This window comes from Cynoglossus semilaevis, chromosome 1 (assembly GCF_000523025.1).
Source record: "Cynoglossus semilaevis isolate Cse_v1.0 chromosome 1, Cse_v1.0, whole genome shotgun sequence".
Lineage (NCBI taxonomy): Eukaryota > Metazoa > Chordata > Actinopteri > Pleuronectiformes > Cynoglossidae > Cynoglossus > Cynoglossus semilaevis.
The window spans coordinates 10,348,318-10,371,733 of record NC_024307.1 but is presented as its reverse complement, the minus strand read 5'-3'; the positions used below and the strand labels follow the sequence as shown (position 1 = coordinate 10,371,733).

Genomic DNA, 23,416 nt, shown 5'->3' with positions numbered 1-23,416 from the left:
TAAAGGTTAATCAATTTTGCATTGTATTTAAAAATAAAAAACATCTCTTCTGGTAATCTTATTTCTATCTTAATAGCTAACAGCAAGTTTTGCTATATTTTGCAACTTTCTTAAGTTATATTATGGCAGTTTTATGTAGAGTTAAAGCTTTGTCAGTTTACTTTCAGTCGTTTTTGATTAGTTTGATTTTATTTGCTTTGTGAACCTTCACTTATACCTCTTGGTATTAGTTTAGCTCATATATCAATAAATTTGTTGAACATTGACCAGCATCTACAAAATAAGTAGTAGTAAGTTTTCTCTATAACTCTCAAACTAAAAGACATTAATAAATAAGAAAACAACCAGTAAAGTTGACCTATTTCTGGGTCACACTCCACTGTTTTTAAAAATTAAGCAGATATGACAGATTAATTTCACCCAGCAACACTGTGTCTTTATTTAGAAACCACACAGAAAATCTTGCTTTAGCCATACAGGAAAATACTTTCTTCAAGTTTACATCCTTTGATCACACTAAGATAATCCTATCTACTAAATAAAATAACAACAATAATAAAAATAACAATAGTAACAATAATGATAATAAAGCAACAAAACAATTCAAACAGTAAAATTAAGTAATAAATGATAACTATGTTTTGTCATGGTCGCTGACTGTGCACGACACCAAATTGTGGATCTGAGTAGTTTAATTTTTCTCTCCGTACTGAATTTATCTTATTTTTTCACTTGCAGTGAAGGTGTAGCAAAGGCAGAAACGTTAGTGTCAAATGTGAATGCTGCAGAGTTCTGGTACCACAGTAATCCGTCCTCTGTAATGGTGCAGGCCTGTGAGTACAACAACAAATGTTGTAAAAATTGCTATTCTTTTGTACGTGAGTAGGTGACATCATTTCAGATCACAGCCAATGGTAAATGAAGGCTCTGGCCAAGTTAGAGGACCAGGCATGAGTTCAAAGATCTACTTTTTTAATTAAGGCTGGTTTTCTTTGAGTAAATTTAAACACAGTAATTCCAATGTGAAAAATACACCTTGGGAAGGCAGCCTGAGCTTGAACTATTGGGCAAAAAATAGCTAAAAAATCATATTCCAGGTCTATTTATACTCCACACTTTTTAATCTGGCTAAATCCCAGCTGTGTGGCTGAATTCAAATTATTTCTAAAGAAACTCTTTCAGGTCCCCCAATGACTTTTTTAAATGCTTTAGTGACCCCTCCTTTCATAACCCCATATGTAGGCCACCGGTAATGCAGCCAGAAATTATCTCCTATCAGCCCAGTACATATTTCCTTCCTCCATCACATCAGCACTGGAGCATTTTCTCCTGATTCATTGCTGAGGTGATATTCCACCGAATAACCACAGATCCCAAAGCACAGAAGACGATGTAAGAAGTAGTAATGGTATAATTTAGCAAAACTACGTTTTAATTCTGTGTTTTCTCAATACGGATCAATCCATTAGTATGGATTCAATCCCACAATGTTGATGGCAAAAAAATGTTGAAATTACACTTGATAATGACTGTAAACCATACAGGGACCTATGTCAATGTTACATTCATTATGAAGGCAACTGAAAGCTAACTGAAATCACAACATTCCAACTAGACTAAGGCTGACACAGAGACAAACTAGACTGAACTCAACAGCAAAAAACCTAAGAAGATTTTGTAGCAAACCTCCCTTTCTATGTAAATGATCTCCGTTTTCAATTGTATTTCAGTGACAGATTGACTCAACACAGTTGCCTCAAGTTCTCTTCAAACACTGAATGTTTTGTTTTTGTTTGACCATGCATATATTTAACTGTTTAAGTGTGGTACATGCCCTGTGTAAAATCTGCATGACCTTTGCAGGATCGTTTTATCAAGTAGGGTTACAGTTAAGCCCAGCAGTTCAAGGATGGAGGAGGGAGGAGGTAAACTGACAAGGTAAACTGAGAGTCTCTTTAGTTAAACGACCAACTAGGCAAGAACAGATCCAGCAAGCCAATCTTCTAATCAGCAAAAGTCTAAGATCATAGGCCAACAACAAGGAGGAGATGTGCGTGTGTGAAAGGTGGAGGATGGGATTGTTGGTCAGCCAAAGATTCACTGACTATTTATGTCTGCAGGTGGCGATATGCAGCACAGGGTTAAAGGGAAGGGAATACACGGGCGTGAGCAGTTCCCCAACATCAGTTAGTCAGACTCTGCAGGCTCAGGAGTTGTCTGAGGGGACGTGCTCTTCAAAGCCCTCACTCTCTCTCACTAGCGCCCTCTCCAGGATGACACGTCCCTCCTTGTAGCGCTGACTGTCCTCGGTGGCAAACTCGTAGATCCAGCCCAGCTTACTGTTGCAGTTCTTGCAGCTGACGTCGCGCACCATGTGCCTGCCAGTGAGCATCACCCTGTCCTGGACTTCACTGTACTGCAGGTTCACCACCTGTAGGGTTGAGAAGAGTTACGGAGGAGCTGAAGGTAATGAAACAGTTTCAGAAACAGGCAATCAGTCTTGATTGCAGCTTGCATCTTACCTTATTGAAAAGAAAAGCTCTGCCCGTGGCACCTGTGAAACGGGTTGAAATAAGCTCTGACCGGTTCGTCAAGATGGTGTCACAGTTTGCACATGAGAAGAGGCGAGTTCCACCAATGTGGTCCAAGAAGATGCGTCCCATTGTCAGATCTCAGCAAAGGTCTGGGGCGTGGCTGATGACTGAGGAAACAAGATACTGACATTGAATTTTTGATATTCTGAAATATAGAGTATGCTGGAATTCTCTAGAATCCTTATAGTGTCAATTGGGCCACATATAGCGTATAGTGGTGTTTTCCATTGTAGAGAGACTGCCATTTTTTTGTCTCTAGTTTTTACTCTGCATAACTAACATTTTGAAGTAGACAAAACAATACTTTTGTTAATTTTTTTCTGTGATTTATTTAAACATATGATTCAATAAAATTACATTAAGATCAACATCTAAAAGAGAGGGAAACAAACTACATGTTCTGCAGTTGGATATACTGTATATCAGAAGAATGTCAATCACCTTAGAAGTAATACATGTAAATACTTTGCAGCATTCCATGTAGTTCCCACCCTGTTCCTCACACTGCAGGATTTCATATAATGAGTCATCATGACGGCCAGAGAAACTGCAACACACCCCATCACTTAATATCTAGGAAGTGGATCAGATAACCTGGAGCTGACATGACTACACACATACAGATCGAGGCCATGGTTGAAACAACTACTGTCCACTGAGGGTGAGGGAGCATGGCAGAAAATAATTGAGAAATTAAGTGTTTAGACAATATCGGCAAAAAGTTAATATCGGACATCTCTAGTACTTAGGTGTAGTTAAATAATGGCACTGTGCATGTATCCTACTGTAAAAGATTTGTTTTGGAGCATATTGAGGTGTGCAGTCAAACTGTGAACAGGTGTTGCATCTTTGTACATTTAATTAACCCAGAAATTGAATGGAAATTTGTGAAGAGGTCGAGGGCTTAAAATCTGTTGTGTGTCAATGTATCCTTAAGCAAACACAGCACTCATTTAAAAAATATTTCACGACCAGTAAAGAGAAGAGTGATTCATTGTTGCAGCAATCTTGGCCTGAGACTTTGGCAGAGATGTAACGAAAAATACAGACTGGTTGGGTCTGGCCCGGCCAGATAGATTACATCTTACTTATTGTTCATCTCTAAACGTGGACATTTTGTAAAACCAAAATTTTATTTACCGTTTAGCGTTATCAGTCTCTAATCTCTATTCACTAAAGCAGAAGTTTCATGATGACACAAAGCATCTTTGCAGCAGCTGTACTGTTCCTGACTGGCTTGTGTTCAGTGAATTACGCCAGCGTTTCGAATTGTTTCAACAACAAAAGCTAGAGAAACTACCAATATCCAACATATTAGATGTTGACATATAGACGCGATCCTGTGACTTAATCTAATGTTTCAACGGTCACTGGTGACAAGAAAAACAACAGGCGACATGAGCATGTTTTTACACAGACTTATCGACCAGAAAGAAGCTAAGCTCACGTAGCCGTCGAGCTAACTGCGAATAGGACTGAAATAAATGAGCTACGGAAATATGTTTACTAACAGAGATACTAAAACGTCCAATAACGACTTCTTACCGTTCAAAATCTGTCTTAGTTACACGAAATAATCGTCCAGTGGCAATGTCAAAAATGTTTCCGTTGTTGTTTGTGTAGTCCTGTCGTCGTGGCTTTGTTGTTCTTTTTCAGCTGTTCCTGGTTGAGCTCGGCTGCTGCTGCCAGCTACTATCAACATCCGGTCATGACGGACGCTGCTACCGCAGAGCTCCACTAGAGGGTAGCAGAGCAGAAGTGATGTGCTCATAATTAAGGAGAACGTTGACAAACGCTGTCAATATTGTGACTGAAAGCTGTTGCTGTCAAAATCCAATGACATTTTGTTTTATATATAATTACAATTATAATTACAATTTATATATATAAAAGACCTACAAAAGTGACAGGCAAATTGGTTAAGATCTTTATTCTTGGAGAGATAAAGGCAGTCACTCTCCATGGACAAGAAACGTCCAAAAACACAAACACCCTCTGTTAGATAGGGAGACAATGAAGGACTGGAGGTTTTGGGTGATGTGATCATACTGTTTGTTGTCAATGGCATCTGGATTTTGTTTTTTACAGAATTTAATATTTGTATATATTAATTAAAAGAATGAGAGTGACGGATTTATCTGCTTCTTTTTCCAAGGCTGGATTTGGTGCTAAGGCCAACAATCTGACAGATCTTAGAACAGAGTACAGAGGAGTCTCCTGGAGGTAAAGGGAAACAAATGTTGCAAATAAAGTCCAAACAGAACAAAAATATCCCAGTGTTTGCCTCACCTTATTTATTTAATCGTGTGTACTTTACATTGACTAGCATCGGATGGGACGATAATCTCTGTCTGTCACACTGCCCAGTAAGTCACAAAGCTTCTGGTGTTCCCAGGTTTGCTGACACTGTTATTCACACAAGCGCCGCCGGGTGTCACTGTTAAACTATGTTTATGTCGGATAACCTTCTGTTGTACAGACATCCTCAAGAAATTCATCCTGACGTCAAAGGAGCTTCAAAAGGGACGACGGAGAGAGAGAGGGGCTTCAACATGGCCGTATCAGGGGCTGTAGCACCGTGAGTTTAAACTTCAATTTTTTTTGTTTTGTTTGTTTTTGTTTTTGTTTTTTTAAGTGCCATCGTTTTACTTGTTTATGTTTCTTTTTTAGAGGGGTTTCCCAGCAGGTCAGACGTCTAATTGACAGCATTAAGAATGACTCTGTGAGGGTGCTGGTGTAACACATTGCAATCACAATTTCTGTTAAAATAGTATACAGTTAAAAAAAAGAAGTTATTTTTACCTGCATCTCTTCCTGTCCTGCAGGCACGGTGTGCTATGAAAGATTTTGTAATCTTTCATAAAAACAGTGCAATTATTATTACATAGATGACATTACCAAAAAAGGCATGTCGGATGCAACACTTTAAAGCAGGGGTCTTCAACATTTATCTCACCTTACAGTATATATTTTATTTAAATGGAGTTTATTTAAAACTGGCCCTGGTGCTATGTATAAATGTGCTTTGCTTTGTGTTTCAGGGCTGAAGAGGCTTTCTTACTTAAGCTATTTTTGAAGTAAAGTAGTAAAGAAAAAAGTGCAAGGTTTGTTTTAATCTTTTCATCCATTTAATTTAAATAAACGGTAGATTTCCAAAATGACGCTGGTGACCCTCTTCATTGGAGGCAATGACCTGTGTTGGTACTGCTACGACCGGTGAGCTGCACCGTCACAGCTCTACACAGGAAGCTCTGCCCCCGTGTACAGCTGTCTTATGATATCACTGTCCAAAAAAGGACCGAGCAATGGAGCAGAATAATCAAGCCTTGTGAGGCACTCTGCCCTAATTGGTTTATGGTGTGAGAGTGAGATGAGAGTGGACGTGGTTTCCTGTCAATGAGCACATTCTGTCACTTTTCCTCTCTTCTACTTCAGCCCCTGTCTGAGTGAAACAAGAACAATCAAAGGCCTTGTTTTGTAGTGCTTGTAAACAACATGAGTCAACCCAGATTCTCTTCATTGTCTCCCTTTTCTCTTTGTTTTTCCCCTCCCTTCCTCTTATACTTTTCCTTTTTCCTATGTCTCACCACTTGTCCTTCCTTGTATCACCATTTTCAAAGAAGTATAAGGGCTACGGGTCTTTAAGGAAAACCTTTAATAAGTTCCCCTAGATTTAATATTATATAATATATCATAATTCTTAACTAGATGTTTCTGAGATGTGGGGTCTGGGGCCACCAGGGGCCAGGGAGCTATAGCAGGGGGCATTGCATGGGAAATTATTTTTAAATTTATTTTTCCTTTCTCAATTACACTGACACTTTTTGTAGGAACAGTATTACAAATAAGGTTCAGTGGAATGTTGAGGCAAAATCTAGTTTTAACTTCCATAGATTAAAATATACCTGATACCTGTATTATCTCCACTCCAGCATGGCAGACCTGACACCACCTACTTCACCGAGGACTGTTTCCACTTCAGTGAACGGGGACATGCTGAAATGGCTGTAGCTCTGTGGAACAACATGGTGAGTCTGCAGGATAGCTAACTGTGGGCTGATTGACTTGGACAGAGGAAGTGTTTTGGTTTTATCTCCGGCTGCTTGTCGCTCGTAAAATGAACTGAAAACACAGGCAGTACTCTATCTTTATTTTACCGTCAGCTGGAACCTGTGGGCGAAAAAAAAGACGTACACCGAATTTACAATTCACTCTCATATCATCCACTATCAAATGCCCCGGTGAGGTACGAAAGCAGTCACTCTTGCCCCTTTCTGACTTGCTGTTGTTGGTACATTTGTGGTTTGTCTCACAGCTGCAGCTATTTTCACTGGATTTATGGCCTCGTTACTTTGTGTTTCAGGAGCATCCATACGTCTTCACAAAGATGAACAGTCTCAGCCCTTCAACAACCACTGTTGCACCAACAACCCACAGCACAGCACAGCACAGCACGGCGCTGCCACTCACCCCTCTCTGCCCAGACTCTGTGCCGGTTTGGCTGGCTGCTGTCCTGTCAGTTGGTGGTCTTGCGGTTGGTTGGGCAGGCACCTGCTTTTTTGTTCTTCCTCAGAGCAAACCGCAATAAGACATTGCCATTTAATGATGGCTTTAGGTTGAAATTATTTTATGAAGATCAAACCCAAGTCGATTCACTTTTTCAAACATTTAATTGAAGCTAAAATCTGACATTTAGAAAAGCAGTTAAGTTAATCAGGAAAGGCACAAAAAAAGTCAGTATTTTTGTGAGCCAACTGTGCTGCAAAAAGAGTTTTGACTATCATTCAAATATATATACATATAAGCAAATTGAATATATTTTATATATATTCACTATCATATTGCAGGTTCTTTTTCAAATTGTGGTTTTGTATTGATATGCAGAGCTGTGGAAATAAAATTCAGGACTTTTCTCCTTGAGTACAGACACGTATATAATCAAACTATTATGTGTATTCATGTAATATCATAAATTAAAAGAAAATTCACTATTCATGTACCTCTTGAGTAAATCGTACAACGTACATACATTCTACCTGTAAAGATGCCTAATTTCCACTGGATTAGGACAACTACACGATAATACAATGTATGAACATCTTTAAAAAAACAGTTGAACAATTTACATGTTACACGTCTTACGCCCATTAATAAAACGTAATCAACAGATTTGTATCAGTTTTTTCAAATATAAAATAGTTTCTGCTGCCTTCGCTAATTTATCCACAGTTGCTACTTTCTTCCCAATAGCGCACTCCAGTGTCTGCAACAGGAACTGACCGGGCTGTCGCTGTGTTGTAGCATCAGTTTGAAGATGGCGGAGGGTGAATTGAACGTGGATAGCCTCATCTCTCGGCTCCTGGAAGGTGAATATCTCCGAGTTTATACCATTACACCCAGTGTGCGGTTGGTCTCATCGTGTTCGCGGCTTGATATTTTGTTGATTGAGTAAAGTGCTTTTCTTGGGCGAAGCCGGGGAGAGTGAGCTATGGCGGCTAACGTCTCTGTCTCACAGCGGTGAAACCCCGCTTTAGGCTCCGCTTCACGTCTCTGCTAGCTGCCCTGTTTATAAACACAGCGGTGAACGCCTACATTTGTACGGACGGTCACAATAAACGCGGTTAGAAACCCAATAACGAAAATGACTGTGGCGTTGTCCTAGCTTTGGCTCGGAATCCACACAGTCTTGTTGCTGTGCCTTTTTGCATCAATTGTGGCTAATTTTCTACATTTCTGTGTGTTGTGAGAAAGAGGGGCGGGGACGCCAGTCCTGTTCTTCAATAAATTTATTTGATCTCTTATTGTTGTAAGTTACTTCGGCACATCTGATAGATTTCTTTTTTTTTCTCTAAACCTATCAACGTCTATTTTTAGCAGTTCCCCTGTCCTTGACACGGATCATTTGCTCCATATCTGCAGTGTTATGATGGACTGTTCATTTTAAAATGGTGACCTCATTAATGTTAGACTTTTCACTAGTGAATTAGCTCCACATACGGTCTTTAATAATAATGTTTGACACTAAATGATACATTTTTAAATCTGAAAATGAGCACTTTTGTTGGACTTGAGATTAACTTTAATTCAATTATGTAAACTCTGGATTGTGTCCTCAAAGTTGGTCGCAGGTAGTGATGTACCAATTGCAATTTCTTTGTGCCCATGAGTAAAGTGTTCTTCAGCAGAGTTATTCTCAAGTACAAGTAATTATGAGACATTCCCCAAAAAGCGGCACTCCAGTCATCTGCCCTTTCTTCAGTCCAGCTTAGTAGGAAAATGAAAATAGGTTGCATTGCCTCCTTGTGAGGGAGTTCCCTTTGGGAAATTAAGGTCTTATTAAATGTCCTTTTCATCTAATAACCAGTAGAACAGCACAATGATTTCTATTAAAAAAGAAAAAACCTTATTCATATTTGGGAAAAAAGTCCATTTGCATTTGTTGAGATAAATAGCTGGACAATGTTGCTTTTCAAGCTCTTAGAAAGTCTGTAGGCAAATCTCCCTTATAATTACATTGAACATGAACGTTTCTGGTTCAGTATGATGCAGAACACTGCTGCTGTGTTCATGGGTCCAAAAAATATGGTAGACAGATTTTTTAAAGCATTTTAGTTGAGTTAGAAGGTTACAGATAAATAATTTGTCGGTAACAGTAAATAATTAATGGATAATAGTCCGGTTATTGTCTGGTTATCCAGTCTGGTTATTGTTCCTGTGTGAAAGTTTACAGCTAATTTTAAAATGTTCTGAAAATAATTGTAATTATTGTTGTTACACTGTCTTGATCTTTTGTGTAATTCTTATCATCGTCACATTTTTTACTGTTAAACATTGTGATTGAGATCGCTTTTGTGTAGGCGTGTAGGACTGGTTTTGAACCTGGCCGACTCAATGACCTGCTCTAATCCCTTTGGTTGTTCACCTGTTATTTTAGGAACCCTGAGAGGTATCCTTTGAGTCAGATCATTTTCTCGACAGCAAATTCAGCTGTCCTTGGCATACTTTGCACCACTGTCTGGGACTCTGTTTGGAGATGCAAACAGTGTGCCAGAATTCACAGTGCTTCAGACGTTCTTTTCTACAAGCAACACTAGTGCTATAAAATGAAAATATTAGAGAGCAAGCACACAATTTGGAGTCCAGTGTACTACACCATGCATCACATTCATTTGATTTTAACTGAAATTAAAAAAAAGGTAAATACTCTTTTTAATGTTATTTTTAACTGAGATTTTTGCATGTTGATCCTATTTGGAAATAGTCCCCAGAAGTTAACTAATTCAGGTTTAGCGGAGCTCTGATTAATAACAAGGAATCAGTGGTAACTGTTCTGGAAGAAGCTGTCACAATACAGCTGCTTTGTTTTTCTTGGAAGTTAAATATTGAGACAATAATGCAGGATTACCGCCGCCATCTGCCTTTAAACAACACCACTAATTAACTACCAGCATGAAATTTGTCTTCAGCCTTCACTTAACGTCTTGTATTATGCTCTAATAGATTTAAACTTTGCCTGTAGATAAACATTAATCATGTATCAATCAAGTGACTATTTTTTTTCCTCCTTACCTCACTTTGTTTGAAATCATTGGTACAGAAAGGATTTCTGCAGTGGCTAAACTTTACCACATTATGCAGCACATAAACCGATAGTTCCACTGTTTCCAAAAGTTAAATTTATTATTTGTTATGTGTGGTGTGAAACAGAAGTCTAAAAATCCTACTTATGTTTAGGTAATAAACATGCTTTTTTAATTGTATTTTGTGGTCCTACTCAGATATTAATAGTTATTGAACAATCAGGGAGTCAAACTCAAGGCTTGGTGGGTCAGATACAGTCCATGAAATAATTTTAAGATCCTTTTTGACACACTGTCTTTCCACTTTGAAAGGTCCATTGTCCTCAGATTGAATTTTCTCTTTGGTTAAATTACCTCACTAATGTTGCTGCACACATGTACACAAGACACAATCAACAGTTAATCCATTTTGGGTTTTTTAGAGAAACAAAACAGACAAGGATGATTAAGGGTTTGAAGAATTTTCCGCTGGCACTAACAAAGCTTTTTCTCTGGGCACGCAAGTGAGCGTAATACAGAGATGTGTATTAATTCCAGTTCCTCAGGTGGAATTTGTTGTCTTCCCTTCTGCATTAGTCTTTGATGAGCCATCTTCAGGCATTGATTTTATTCACTTTATGTGACATTCCTAAAACATTTTTGTCAAAATGGCTGGAAATATTGTCAAATGTATTGTCATATCAGAGTGTAGCAGCATTTTGCAGGACATAACAGAAACCGGTGTGTTTGTTTATCTGATACTGTTTTAGACACTGTATTGTACTAGTTTACCCATAGTAAAAAACAAGGGCAAATAATAGACAACTGGGGCACAAAGTTTAAACCCCCAAACATTATCTGGTCTCATAAACTCTGACTCCGTGTAACTGTTGCCTGAATCTATTCACTACAGCTCCTAAATCTGCTGTCAGATGTGGCAGAACCTTTAGTCGGTATACCACCTTCCATTTGCTACTTAAATTGGAAACGGATCACAGAAAATCATGTCATATCCATTAAAACACTGAGTTGGAACACAATGGGTTATGCCACTGATGGAAATAGATGGAACCAAGAAAGCCTTTTTTACCCTAACCTTTTCAAATCAGAATCCAGCTTCGATGTACTGCTTGGTACAAACCATATTTGAGATTTATATGACCTACTTTAAAAAAGAAAAAAACGACACAATTGCTAAAAAACAGCATCTTGTTTTTAACTTGGGCTTATATGAGTTCTTACCAGATGACAGGTATAAATTCCGGTCTTGTAGGCCACTTCCAGGTTGTTTTCCAGTGCATGTGACTCCATGAAGCCACATTTTGAGTTATACACATTATTATTGTTATTGCACATTTTCTTGACATTTTTCTGGAGTAATAAATATTAACCATGTGTATTAATCAAATCAGATGTAAGTATGTTTGTTTTCTGTTTGTGAATGTTGAGTTATCTCGATTAATCATGATTATTTGAGCATTTCCTAAATTAAAGGATTCTCCCTTGAAAATGTAGCTGACACATCTGTCAATCATAGTCAAAACAAGTCAATGTCTTCAATTAGACAGTCCTGCAGGTGCTACAGTGTAGACTTATAATGATGCCTGAATACATTTGCATAATAATAATTGAAACTTTTCTCCTCTCCAGTACGGGGATGTCGTCCAGGGAAGATAGTCCAGATGACAGAGGCGGAGGTCCGAGGTCTCTGCATCAAATCCAGGGAGATCTTCCTGAGCCAGCCCATCCTACTGGAGCTGGAGGCTCCTTTGAAGATATGTGGTCAGTAAATATTATTTCTTTACTTATATAATTGTATTCCATTATAAAATCAACACATTTCATTACTATGCAAAAGTAATCAAAATCGCTTTCAGTCATTATCCATTTTATTTTCTGCAGATCCACAGTCTCTTTTGAGCTACATAACATTACTTTACAGTTCGTTTCAAAGTGAATTAAGCAGTCCAATGTTCAGTGAGGTTCAGAAATGACAGAGTGCAAACAGCAGCCCTCAAACAAAACACCTTGTGTATTCTCACCAACGTTTCTTAACACTTCTTTAAATTGGAATCTGAAAGTTATCCAGGCAGAAGGATATGCTGTGACTCCAAAAGCAAACACAAACTGTCATTCTCCACCTCAGAGATAATCTCTTCCTCCGCAGAGCTGAGTTTAATGGAATTCTCTGTCATCTTTTTGGCCTTGTGACTGTTAAAAGGGAGATTTATCCTCTCCCATTAAGGTTTTATCCTAAGTTTGTTGCTATGGTGAAATAGCAATTTCTTATGCTTCAGTAAGTTTGCCGTGATAGTGTATTTTTTAAGACTTTAAGAAGAAATTGGACTGTATTGAACACAGTATTTTCACTTCTTTGTGAGCTTGTATGTTTGCTTTGTAGTTAACTTTGAACACATTTGCTTTTAACTTATGTCACACAGTTTACTAAATTTACAACATCCAGCAAATAAACAGAGGTAAGAAAATATAAAATACTTTGACTTAAATCTCACACAATAAAACTGTTACATGCACTGCCTGCATGACTTTAATGTAAAACCACTCACAGTTTGACATATTTTTGCACAGCAACAAATGCAATAAAAATGCTCTATAACCTTTAAAAAGCATAAAGAAAACTTAAGTTCTCTAGTGTACCTAAAACAGAAACCTACATCACAGCCCTGAGCACAACCTGGTTTGCATTGCCCAGAGCAGCAATCTATTTATTTGACGCAGTGTTCAGTTATGTAACCACACAGGCTAGCATTGCCTTGGCCTGTGTTGTTTATTACACCTGTGTCTTGATAGAGAAAGAGAAAACTCCATAAAATACATACATTAAAGCCCCATTTGGTGTTGTCGACAGAATGTAGCCCTAAATCTAAAAAAAAGAAGTGCCTCATATTTGTGAGTTTGCTGCTTCCCACTCTCTTTATCTCTAAACTTGCGCCTACACATCAACCCACATGCATCTCTGTCTCCCCAGTGCAAAAGCTGAAACTGCAAACAAGTTCGATGCAGTCACTACACTGTACATGTGCCAGTCTTTCAAAATCGCTGTACAAAGACTGTTGTTTTTCTGTATAGGGTCAAACGTGTTTTAATGTTCCACACACATTCACCTTCTTTAATTGTGATACAGTCTTCACATCCTTACTAATATTATTTAGGGTTTGTCCTAGAGTGTTTTCATTTGTGTGCACAGGTGGCACAGCTTTGTGGGGAATGGGGTGAATGGGGTACCTAAGGATAATGTCTTCATCCTTATTGTGAAAATACCTCTGCACTGACATTGTTGACCCTTTTTATATTTTATTCTTTTTTTATACTTTTAACTACCTTCGAGACACCTAACTGCAGTAGGAAACTGATGTACAGCTGGATGTATGGAAAAACGGTCATGGAGTATCGAGTTGCTGGACTTAGACATATTTTTGAATATGAATATCTGAATGAAGTATTGGGTTCCATACCCATGCATCCCTATTTTTTTTTTTTTGGTCATTGCTCGTCAACGTCAGTGTTTGTGAGAGTGATACAGATTAACAGGTGTGTGAAAGGTGGCCTTGACGAAGAGACGGTGCTCTAAAATATACATCAGTTTGAGCTGGCGTTTTGTCTCTGTGTGGGGTTTCTCAGTCTGCCTTTAACTTTCTTTGTTCTGATGCTGCTTTAAGAGCTCACAGACCTCACACTGAAGGACTTTAATTATTAACTCCAGTCACATGAACCTGCTTCTACTTTTACTCTCACAAATTACCTGCTAAAACCACTGACACGGTTCTCTCCAAACTGGGACTTGTTTCAACAGTACCTTTGAACACAGTGTTGTCAATCCTTTTGTGATAATATTATGTCAATATGACTGGGGTTGTAATGTTCATCTGGACAGTTTACAGTGCAATAAACTGAGCAGATGAAAACTAAATAGTAGTATCTGCTCAATTTGGAATGTATTTACCTCAGTATGTTGCCTGTGGATTTAGCTAAAGAGAGACCACGGACTTAGCTGCTGTGCCTTTGCTGTTTTTTGCAGTGTTTGTTTGGCTTTGTTTGTCACTTTTTCAGTGTTTGTCAGTATTTTAGTACATTGATATAATAATTAAAAAGTCCTTTAACCTCACATGTGTATTTAAAATCTTTGCAAATACCCTTTGAATAAAATAAATATCAAAATAGAATAGAAAAAAGAATATATGGAGATTTTAAAAATGGACTATGTAATCACATATACCGTTCAGTGAGCAAAGCTTTTATATAAATTACATAACATAAAAAAGACCTACATTTAGATACAAACTACACCTGGTAGTGTGGCCTAAACCTTATTTGTTTAATAATACTTCATTGTTTAATTATTTTAGTGCCATGTGTAAAGAGGAAATAGTTATTTTTTGTTTAAAATTTCAGTTAAAAAAAAAAAAGTAATTTCAGTTCAAAATTGTTTATCTTACTGCATATCAGTACGATAATAAGCTGCAAATCATTTTATTAATTTATATTATCATTTTCCATTTGTATTTATTGTCATTAGTCTGCATTTTCCCTGCAATTCACACAGTTTAGCCTTTATGCATGACCTTTACATGTCATTCATCTTAGTTTATCTGATGCTCCATCTATCTGTTCCTGACCCGACCACCCTGTCAAGTTTTAGGACCCATTTTAGCCCGTAGGTCAAACAGTTTGCCCACGCCTGTCCTTGTGCATGGCTATACCAATGAGCAGATGGGGCTGTGGTGGCTTGGTGGATCAAGAATTAGACTTGGGTCCGAAAGGATTCAGGTTCGAGTCCACCAGCTGCCAGTTACCACTGAGGTGCTCTGAGCATGGCACCGTCCCCACACACTGCTCCACAGCTGGTGTTGGGTAAAAAGCAGAGGTCAAATTTCGTTGTGTGCTGTGTCACAATGACAAGTACTTTCTATTTTCTATTTCTATTCTTTGAAAGCATTGCCCTGTAATAATTCCATATAATGTGATATGTCGTGAAACATCAATATAATTTTTATTAACATTTTTTGCAAAGAAAACGTATAACAAAGAAGACAGAATTTTCTCTTTAAAAGGCTGACCTATGATTTAGGGTCTCTCTCTTTAACTTTACATTCTAAACCCCAAAATCCTTGTGCTGATATTTTTGGCCTCTTTTGACATTGCAGATGCCGCACTGAGTAAATAATTCACTGTCATCGTACAGCTACCAAATATAAAAGTTGGGCAGAGCTGGCGAACACATAAACACTGCAATAACTTTGATTACACTCGTTCAGGCAATATTTCCCAGTTGAAGCCGATGGTAGCTGATCTAATATGAAGCTCAGAGCACTGTAACTGATGCAAGGAAAATAAATAAAGTTCAGACATGTCTGGGTATGCCCTACATGAAAGAACATTCTTCGTATGTAGTTTATCCCAAATTGACTCCAGTGATGCTTCTAAACTGAAGTTAGCCGTGCCTTTACAAAGTTCACGCCCTTGATGCTGCCATGCAAAGATTACAGTCTTTGTTGCCATGTGTCTGTTTCTTCCCCTTTTATTCAAACTTGGCTTCACTGTTACATTCTTTTTACTTTTTTAAAACAGATTGCAGCATAAGTGAACAAGTGATTGATTGTTGGTTTCTTAATGGCCATCTATCTTAGAGGATATGGCCAAGAAGTATGGGACAAATGTTACGTTCCCTGTTCTCCTTCAGTACTGTATGTTTTATTTGATAAGAACTCCACACCAGAAGTGCCGATTTGGTTGGATGTAAAACTGAAATTATATATGTTCTTATAAATGGGTCCATATCATTTGAAAAAAGGATTAAATTATGCAATTCCCTAAATTCTGTTCTTTTCACCTTTTTTTTCTTTTTGGACAAGTTCTCTGAATTTGAGATGTTATTTTGCAAATTTCAAGCTAAATCTATTTTAGGTGGTACGTGTGGCACGTGCCAAAGGCCCTGATAGTGATTGGCATTGATATGTGGAAAAAATCCATTGTTTGAGTCTGTAAAACTCAACCAGAAATCTGCATTTTTTTTAGACTTTGGTGTTAATTTGTTTACACAAAATTTACAGCATCAGAATTTGGTGTCTGCTGTCAACTTCTAGCAGGCACAGAGGCATTAATAGCTATCATTAGACAGCCATTTGGATTTAGTCTTTGTCTTTTAGCCCGATTTAGTCAGTGAAACTTTTGCAGCCTGTGTGGGTTGCAGAGACTCACACTGTGAATTTCTCTATTGTGGGTTGAATAAGGGACATATTTATTGTTATTATCATTATGTTATATTGTTTTCTGGTGCTTTTTGTGTTCATTTTGTCCACCATGCAGGACTGTAGAACACCATAGTGTCATTTTCTTTTTTTTACTAATGCACTCTTAGGTTAAGCTGTTCCTATAACACCTAACTTGGATCAATTGATAATCTCTTTACACTTCATAGATAGGTTAGTCCTACCTCAAATGCTTTTTGAAACACTGAGTCATATATGGGGAATGTACATGTCAAGTTAAGGCTCTGTTTCCACAGATGTCTAAATGATTGATAGTGAAACTCAAGACTACAGAGCATTCATATAAACATTAATTTTCCCAAAAAAGATTGTACATTTACATTCTGTCCTTCAACATGGGCAAAAATATACCACGGCCTGTGTTGCCTTCAGGTTTTGGTGCCAATTGTGGCTTGTGTTGTGCTTTTTGTTTTGGTGCCTTGATTACTGACAAGCACCAGGAGAAGAAAATAAATATGGACCGCTCACATAATTCCATCATAAACGTGCATTTTTTGTGTGTGGCTATTTTAATCTCACAGCCAGACAGCTGCACAATCTAGTAAGATCCATTTCATTTTAAATTTGTTTGCCGTCTTGTAATGAAGCATTTCCATAAAAAGCCGTGTGGCACATAAATTTGATTTCTGTTTTTATCGCAATAAAGTCTGTTATTATTGTCTTAGCCAGTCTGATGAAGTTCACTACCTTCGTATGTGTCTGGAGCGCTTCGCTCAAAGTGGAGCAGCTGTTACATTGGTGCAAGATATAAAAGGAAGCAGGTCTTGGGGAGGTGATGAATAGATACCCCCCCCCGCCACCCCCACACAGAGATGCTGTGCTTTGGTGACACTGCCTCTAGCTTATCATCCTCTGATGGATGTCAAAGACAAGAGCGAACACACCGACTCGGAGTCCTGGGGAAGCAGTTAAAAGTAAAGTAAAGTCAGCATCAGTATGTGACTGTGCATCCTTCTTGTGATAGGCTTAAAAGAGTTTATTCTCCACTGTAGTGAGCAGAAATCCCACAGGACATGGCATTTATCTAATGGCTGCTGTGATGGCAGTTTATGCAGTGTCATTTCACTGTTGCTTTCACAATAGTACATAGCCACAATCATGTACAGTTGATTTTCACCAACTTGTAGATGTGGACAGAGAAGTGGGTACGTATGCATATTTGGAGGGTAATTATGTTGTTCAAAGAGGAACATTTAAAAACTTTTCCCGTCTTAGAGTTATATACCCTTATAAAGGACTGGGAGTGAAAATCACTCCCAATCCTTTATAAGGGTCACTATGAGACACTAATTTCACATAAGCATAGGCTCAACTTAAAAAAAAATCAAGCTCAAGTGAAGTTTACTTGACAAGCGAGACCCTTTACGATATTTTAATACCCAGCTTGTCGTGTCCTTAAAAGCTTCTGTTATACATCTGCCTTAGAGGATCAGAAAGTTAGCTTGCCAACAGCTAAACCACCAACCAGCTTCTGGTTTAGCGTCTGCCAAATCAATATACGAAAGGGAGTGAGCTGCATCAGAGGAATTCATAGTTTATAGCACCAAAGCAATACAAAAAAATCCGTGTATTCCAGAGATCCCTTGGTGGTGTTTTTTTTTTTTCAACTCTGGTCGGCACAACAAAGTACTAGCATCTATAGTCTGTGTTGATCTTCACCTTGATTCCTCGGCTGTTTGATTTTTATTTCCGCTTGTTGTAAACACACAGTTTCGTGAACTCTCCTCAGGTGATATCCATGGTCAGTACACAGACCTGCTGAGGCTCTTCGAATACGGTGGCTTCCCTCCAGAGGCGAACTACCTTTTCCTGGGTGACTACGTGGACAGAGGGAAACAGTCCCTGGAAACCATCTGCCTCCTACTGGCCTACAAAATCAAATACCCAGAGAACTTTTTCCTGCTCAGAGGCAACCATGAGTGTGCTTCCATCAACCGCATCTACGGGTTCTACGATGAGTGTGGGTAGAAGAAAAAGTCATCTTGTTCACACACAAATGTCACAGCGGTGTCATCAATATCGGTTGATGACACCATGTGTTTGATTGCTTTGACAGGTAAGCGCAGGTTCAACATCAAGTTGTGGAAGACCTTCACTGACTGCTTTAACTGCCTCCCTATTGCTGCTATCATTGATGAGAAGATCTTCTGCTGCCATGGAGGTGAGAGAGCAACATCTGCAGAATTTGACCTGACGCCACAAAACACTGCCTTGCTTGAATCTACTTAATGCGACATATGTATTAACCCCGTATATTCCTGTTTCAGGACTGTCCCCCGATTTGCAGTCAATGGAGCAGATTCGAAGGATCATGAGGCCGACAGATGTTCCTGACACAGGTGGTTATTTTTCCCTCGCCCTCCAGGAGCTATCTGCCCTTCTTTTCAGAGTGTGTCCTTCTCTTTTCTCCTTCTTGACCTGTCTCCCTTTCTCCCTCCCTGGCCCCAGGCCTGCTGTGTGACTTGTTGTGGTCAGATCCAGATAAAGACGTACAAGGCTGGGGAGAGAACGACCGCGGAGTCTCCTTCACTTTTGGTGCAGATGTGGTCAGTAAGTTCCTCAACCGCCACGACCTGGATCTGATCTGCAGAGCTCACCAGGTAAAAATGGGAGGGGTGGGCAGTGGAGGGGGGTGGGACTGAGTGAGTGTGAGTGAATACATAGTACAAAAATGTCGGTGACAAAATCAAGGAGTTTAAAAAAATACTCTGATTATAATAACTGGAGCACACGTCTACAGCAGCGTTTTGTCATGAAGTGTGGAGCTGTGTCCATTATTAGGGTTTTACCTTCAAAAATAAACAATTCTCAATTCAAAAATTTGAGTGATTTTTTACCCAGATCTGTCAGGTTTTGTCTCTCCCCAAATACCCCCCCCCCCACAAAACATTAACCTAATTAAAGAATCCCATTTAGAAAATGGACATTTAATGAAAGGCATATGAGGACAATTACAATCACAAGGGTCACTTGGAGTTCACAGCTGCTGGTGTTGGGAGTGGCTTAAGATCATCAAACTGTATGGAAAAAAATTGTAGTTTTCTACAGAGAAAAAAGGTACAGTGATTAGACTCTAACCTGTTTTATTTGCCACATATGCCATCTGTGACAGCAGACTTTGGTTCATTGACTTAAAAAAATGCAATGTGTGTCACTAAGACAAGGATTTTTGACACTTTAAAGACAAAAACAAGAGCAGCAGTTGTTTTGTCTCTCTGTCTGCCGTTTCTTATTGATCTAGTCGTAGGTGGTTTCATAGATTTAATCCTGATAGCTAAGAAGGACTCTGCAGCTCATACTGAAGACCTATTATTTTCAGTATCGACTGCCTGTAGGTGTTGGTTTATGATACGTGTTCTCTAACAGGTTGTGGAGGATGGTTACGAGTTCTTTGCCAAACGCCAACTGGTCACACTTTTCTCTGCGCCAAACTACTGCGGGGAGTTTGACAACGCAGGCGGCATGATGAGTGTGGATGAATCTCTCATGTGCTCTTTCCAGGTAGTGTAAATATTATGACTCTGAGGGTAAATTTAGGCTAAAATCTTCTAACAAACACTCACACGTAGACCATCTGTTCCTCTGTCTCAAAGATCCTGAAGCCCTCGGAGAAGAAGGCCAAGTACCAGTACGGTGGTGTGAATTCTGGTCGACCTGTCACTCCACCTCGCACCACCCAGGCCCCTAAAAAGAGGTGAACAGGCAGCCTAGGCCCTTTCTCTTCCTCCTCTTCCTCCTCTCTCCTCTGTGCATCTTTGGTTTGCCATCATGGCAAAACCATGTAACTCCCCCTGTATAGCAAAGATATGGGGCTTTATGCTAACAGCCCAATCTTCCTTCTCTTTCTCACCACTCACTGTCTTTTCTTAACGTGTATGTGTACATTTGCTGTGACCGATCTCCTTTTTATTTTTATTTGTTGCCTTACTGGCTGGTATATTTAATATTATCAACAAATAATCTCTTTGGTGGTTCCTTCCAAAGCCATCTGATGTTTTCTGGGGTTCTGTGTCATGCAGTGTCTTGAGCAGTTGAAGAGAAACTCCTTTTTGATCATGTTAAATCTATACATTACTTTAGTGTTGTTCAAACTAATTACAGTTTGTGATCATTTGACCCCCCAACCATGTTTCATATTGAAAGTGTAATGAAAAAAAAGTCCGACTGATGAGCAGCAAAGAATGTGCAGAGACCTGCTTGAATGAGAAATGGAGGCTGAATCAGAAGCTGCTGGCAGTGAACACTTGGCCCTGTGGGCATCAGTTCCTCCTCTCTTTTGTGTCTCCCTGTGCCTCGACTCTACTCCCACACTAAAACCTGCTGCTTCTAAATTCCAGCTGGTACTCGTTCCTTTTATTGCCTGGGTTTTTAGTGAACACCAGATTCTCTTTTTCTCATCATTCCACTGTTCAGGCACAGAATATGAAAACTGATGGAGTTGGAAGTGGTTGCCAGCACGTTTTTTGTGTGTGATAGTGACGCCACCTGGTGTGCAAATAACGCATTGCAACTGTAAGCTAACAAATACTGTCATGCTATAAATTTTACTTCTGCAGACAGTGTCACCTTCAGTATGATGATGCCAGTACAATGATGATGTTAGAGGTCTTTCTGTTCTTCTGACCAGTGTTTGATCTGGCTTGGACTTCAGCTTTACTTTCTGATGATGAGATGCACTTGATTATTTTTAAATAAGAACTTTTTTTTTCTTTACGCATTCTGTGATGTTCTAACTTCATTGTATGACATTGTTTATTTTTAATTCCTTTAACTTATTGACTTATAACAACAGTAAGAAAACAATGAGATGTTACTAAAACCGGTTTTTCAATTTGTACACACTTGTTTGAAAGTCTATAAATGAAATTAAATGGATGGAAACTAAATTGACATGATGTCTGTTACAGTGTTTTGTTTCTTAATGTTCGCCACAGACATCATTACAGAAAATTCTGTTAACCTACACCTATGTGTGTGTGTGTGTGTATATATATATATATATACACACATACATATATTTTACAAAAAGGTCATAGAATAATATTTTGTTTTGGGTTAATTGTTGACATCACAACATTGTAAAAAGATTTTTGGAATTTTTTAACACAAAATATTAATTAAGGAGAACATTTTAGAGTATTACATTTTTTGGATTAAAAAAGAAATGGAATGGAATGTTGTTTTGGTCAGTTTTTGACATCACTAGATTTAAATTTAGCAAAACTTTATCAAGAAAAAATATTTTACAGCCCTTTGGCATTTTAAGTTGTTTTTGTTTTTTCGAAAAATCATACCATGGTGTTTGGTTTTTAAATATGACAAGATACAATTAATTTTTTGAAATTGTTGGGGAAAAAAATTCATTTGATCAAAAATTGTAATTTTCTGAAAAAGACTAACTCGGTACACCAGAACCTGAATCCTTTTGGCCCTAAGTCCGCTTCCTTAACCATTAAGCCACCACTACCCTATGATGTTGAATGATAATGAAAAATGCTGAAGATTCTTTGAAAGAAAAAATTGAAAATTGTATCTTTTGTGTAGGTTTCTCATCAAATTAGACCATTTTGAGAAATGTTTTAGAAAAATCCTTTTTTTTAGATTTTTTTGGCTAAATCCTCATTTTTGCATGTCATCTTGGTGAGAAAATTATGATGAAAAGTTTTTTTTCAAGATATATTTTTTTCTACATGTTTCTCAGCAAATATTTTCAGATTTTTTTTTTAAAAAAAGAATTCTTTGGCAAAATCAAAATTTTGCGTGTCATGGTGGTGAAAACGTTAGATGAACATTTTTGGAAAAAAAAGAAATTCAAAATTGTATCTTTTCTACAGGTTTCTCATCAAATAAGAGCATTTTGAAACTTTTTTTGTATTTTTTCCGTAAAATCTAAATTTTGCATTATGTGGTCAAATTGTGTAACATTTTCATGAAAAATTTTGAAAAAAGAATTCAAATTAGGGCCTTTAGAGAAATTTTTAGACTTTTTTTTACTTAAATCTTTTGTCAAAATCTGAACTTTTCGTGTCAATTTTAGTCAAATTCTAATAAATTTTGACAAAATGTTTTGTAAAATGTTTCAAAATTTTATCTTTACCTGCATGTTTCTCCTCAAATTAGGGATTTAGAGAACATTTTTAGAAATTTCTTTTAAGAATTTCTTTGTCATAATCTGAACTTTTCATGTAATTTTTTTTTGGTCAAATTCTAATAAAATTTGACAAAAACCTTTTTAAAAATATTTTTCAAAATGTTATCTTTTCCTGAATATTTCTCATCAAATTGGGGGCTTTAAAGAAAATATTTTGGATTTATTTTTAAATTTTTGATAAAAATAAAATTTAAAAAAAAGTTATCTTCTCTGCATGTTTCTAATCAAATTAGCATTTTAAGAATTTTTTTAGAAAAACTTTTTTTTTGTCAATTTTTCGGTAAAATCCTAATTTCTGGTGTCATGTGGTCAGATGGTGAATCCAAATTTCGTGTGTCATGTGGTCACAGGGTGAAAAGTTTTCAACTTTTTGAAATTGTTTTTTTCAAAATTTTAGTTTTTCTGCATGTTGCAGCATTTTGAAAAAACAAATTTTTAGAAAAAATATTTTTTCAATTTTTTGGTAAATTCTTAATTTGGTGTGTCATGTTATAAAAAAAATTTATAATTTTTTTTTTAATTTTTTGGTTAAAACCAAATTTCCTGTGTCACGTGGTCATAGGGTGAAAAATTTATGAAATTGTTTTTTCAAAATTTTTGTTTTTCTGCATGTTTCTCGTTAAATAAGAGCATTTTGAAAAAAAAAAAATTAGAAAAATCTTTTTGTGTGTCACGTGGTCACTGGTTGAAAATTTTTCATGAAACTTTTTGAATTTTTTTTTTCAAAATTTTAGTTTTTCTGCATGTTTCTCATTAAAAAAAAATTCCAGAATTTTATCTTCTCTGCACCTTTCTAATTAAATAACAGCGTTTTGGAAAAAA

At 37.6% G+C, this 23,416-nt stretch overlaps 2 protein-coding genes and 1 long non-coding RNA gene across 4 annotated transcripts; 2 read left to right on the top strand and 1 right to left on the bottom strand.

The window, feature by feature from the left end:
- Positions 1-410: 410 nt before the first annotated feature.
- ypel5 (yippee-like 5) lies at positions 411-4,291 on the bottom strand. Its single transcript, XM_008310214.3, has 3 exons — positions 4,140-4,291; positions 2,523-2,701; positions 411-2,431 (listed from the first exon to the last, which is right to left on the bottom strand). Exons 2-3 carry the CDS (start codon positions 2,661-2,663, stop codon positions 2,207-2,209), a joined length of 366 nt encoding a protein of 121 aa, XP_008308436.1. The 5' UTR covers positions 2,664-2,701; positions 4,140-4,291; the 3' UTR covers positions 411-2,206.
- Positions 4,201-5,619, top strand: LOC107989423 (uncharacterized). Of its 2 annotated transcripts, XR_003050186.1 has the most exons (4): positions 4,201-4,338; positions 4,750-4,817; positions 4,921-4,960; positions 5,074-5,619. It is a non-coding gene; the product is annotated as an uncharacterized LOC107989423 (long non-coding RNA). The 2 variants fall into 2 exon arrangements; XR_003050185.1 differs by having other exon boundaries at positions 4,921-5,619.
- Positions 5,620-7,827: 2,208 nt separating this feature from the next.
- On the top strand, positions 7,828-21,333 carry LOC103378868 (serine/threonine-protein phosphatase PP1-beta catalytic subunit). The gene is made up of 8 exons (XM_017037909.2): positions 7,828-7,960; positions 11,804-11,935; positions 18,173-18,403; positions 18,500-18,604; positions 18,711-18,782; positions 18,892-19,043; positions 19,810-19,944; positions 20,037-21,333. The coding sequence occupies exons 1-8, from the start codon at positions 7,909-7,911 to the stop codon at positions 20,139-20,141; spliced, it is 984 nt and encodes a 327-aa protein (XP_016893398.1). The 5' UTR covers positions 7,828-7,908; the 3' UTR covers positions 20,142-21,333.
- Positions 21,334-23,416: the final 2,083 nt, after the last annotated feature.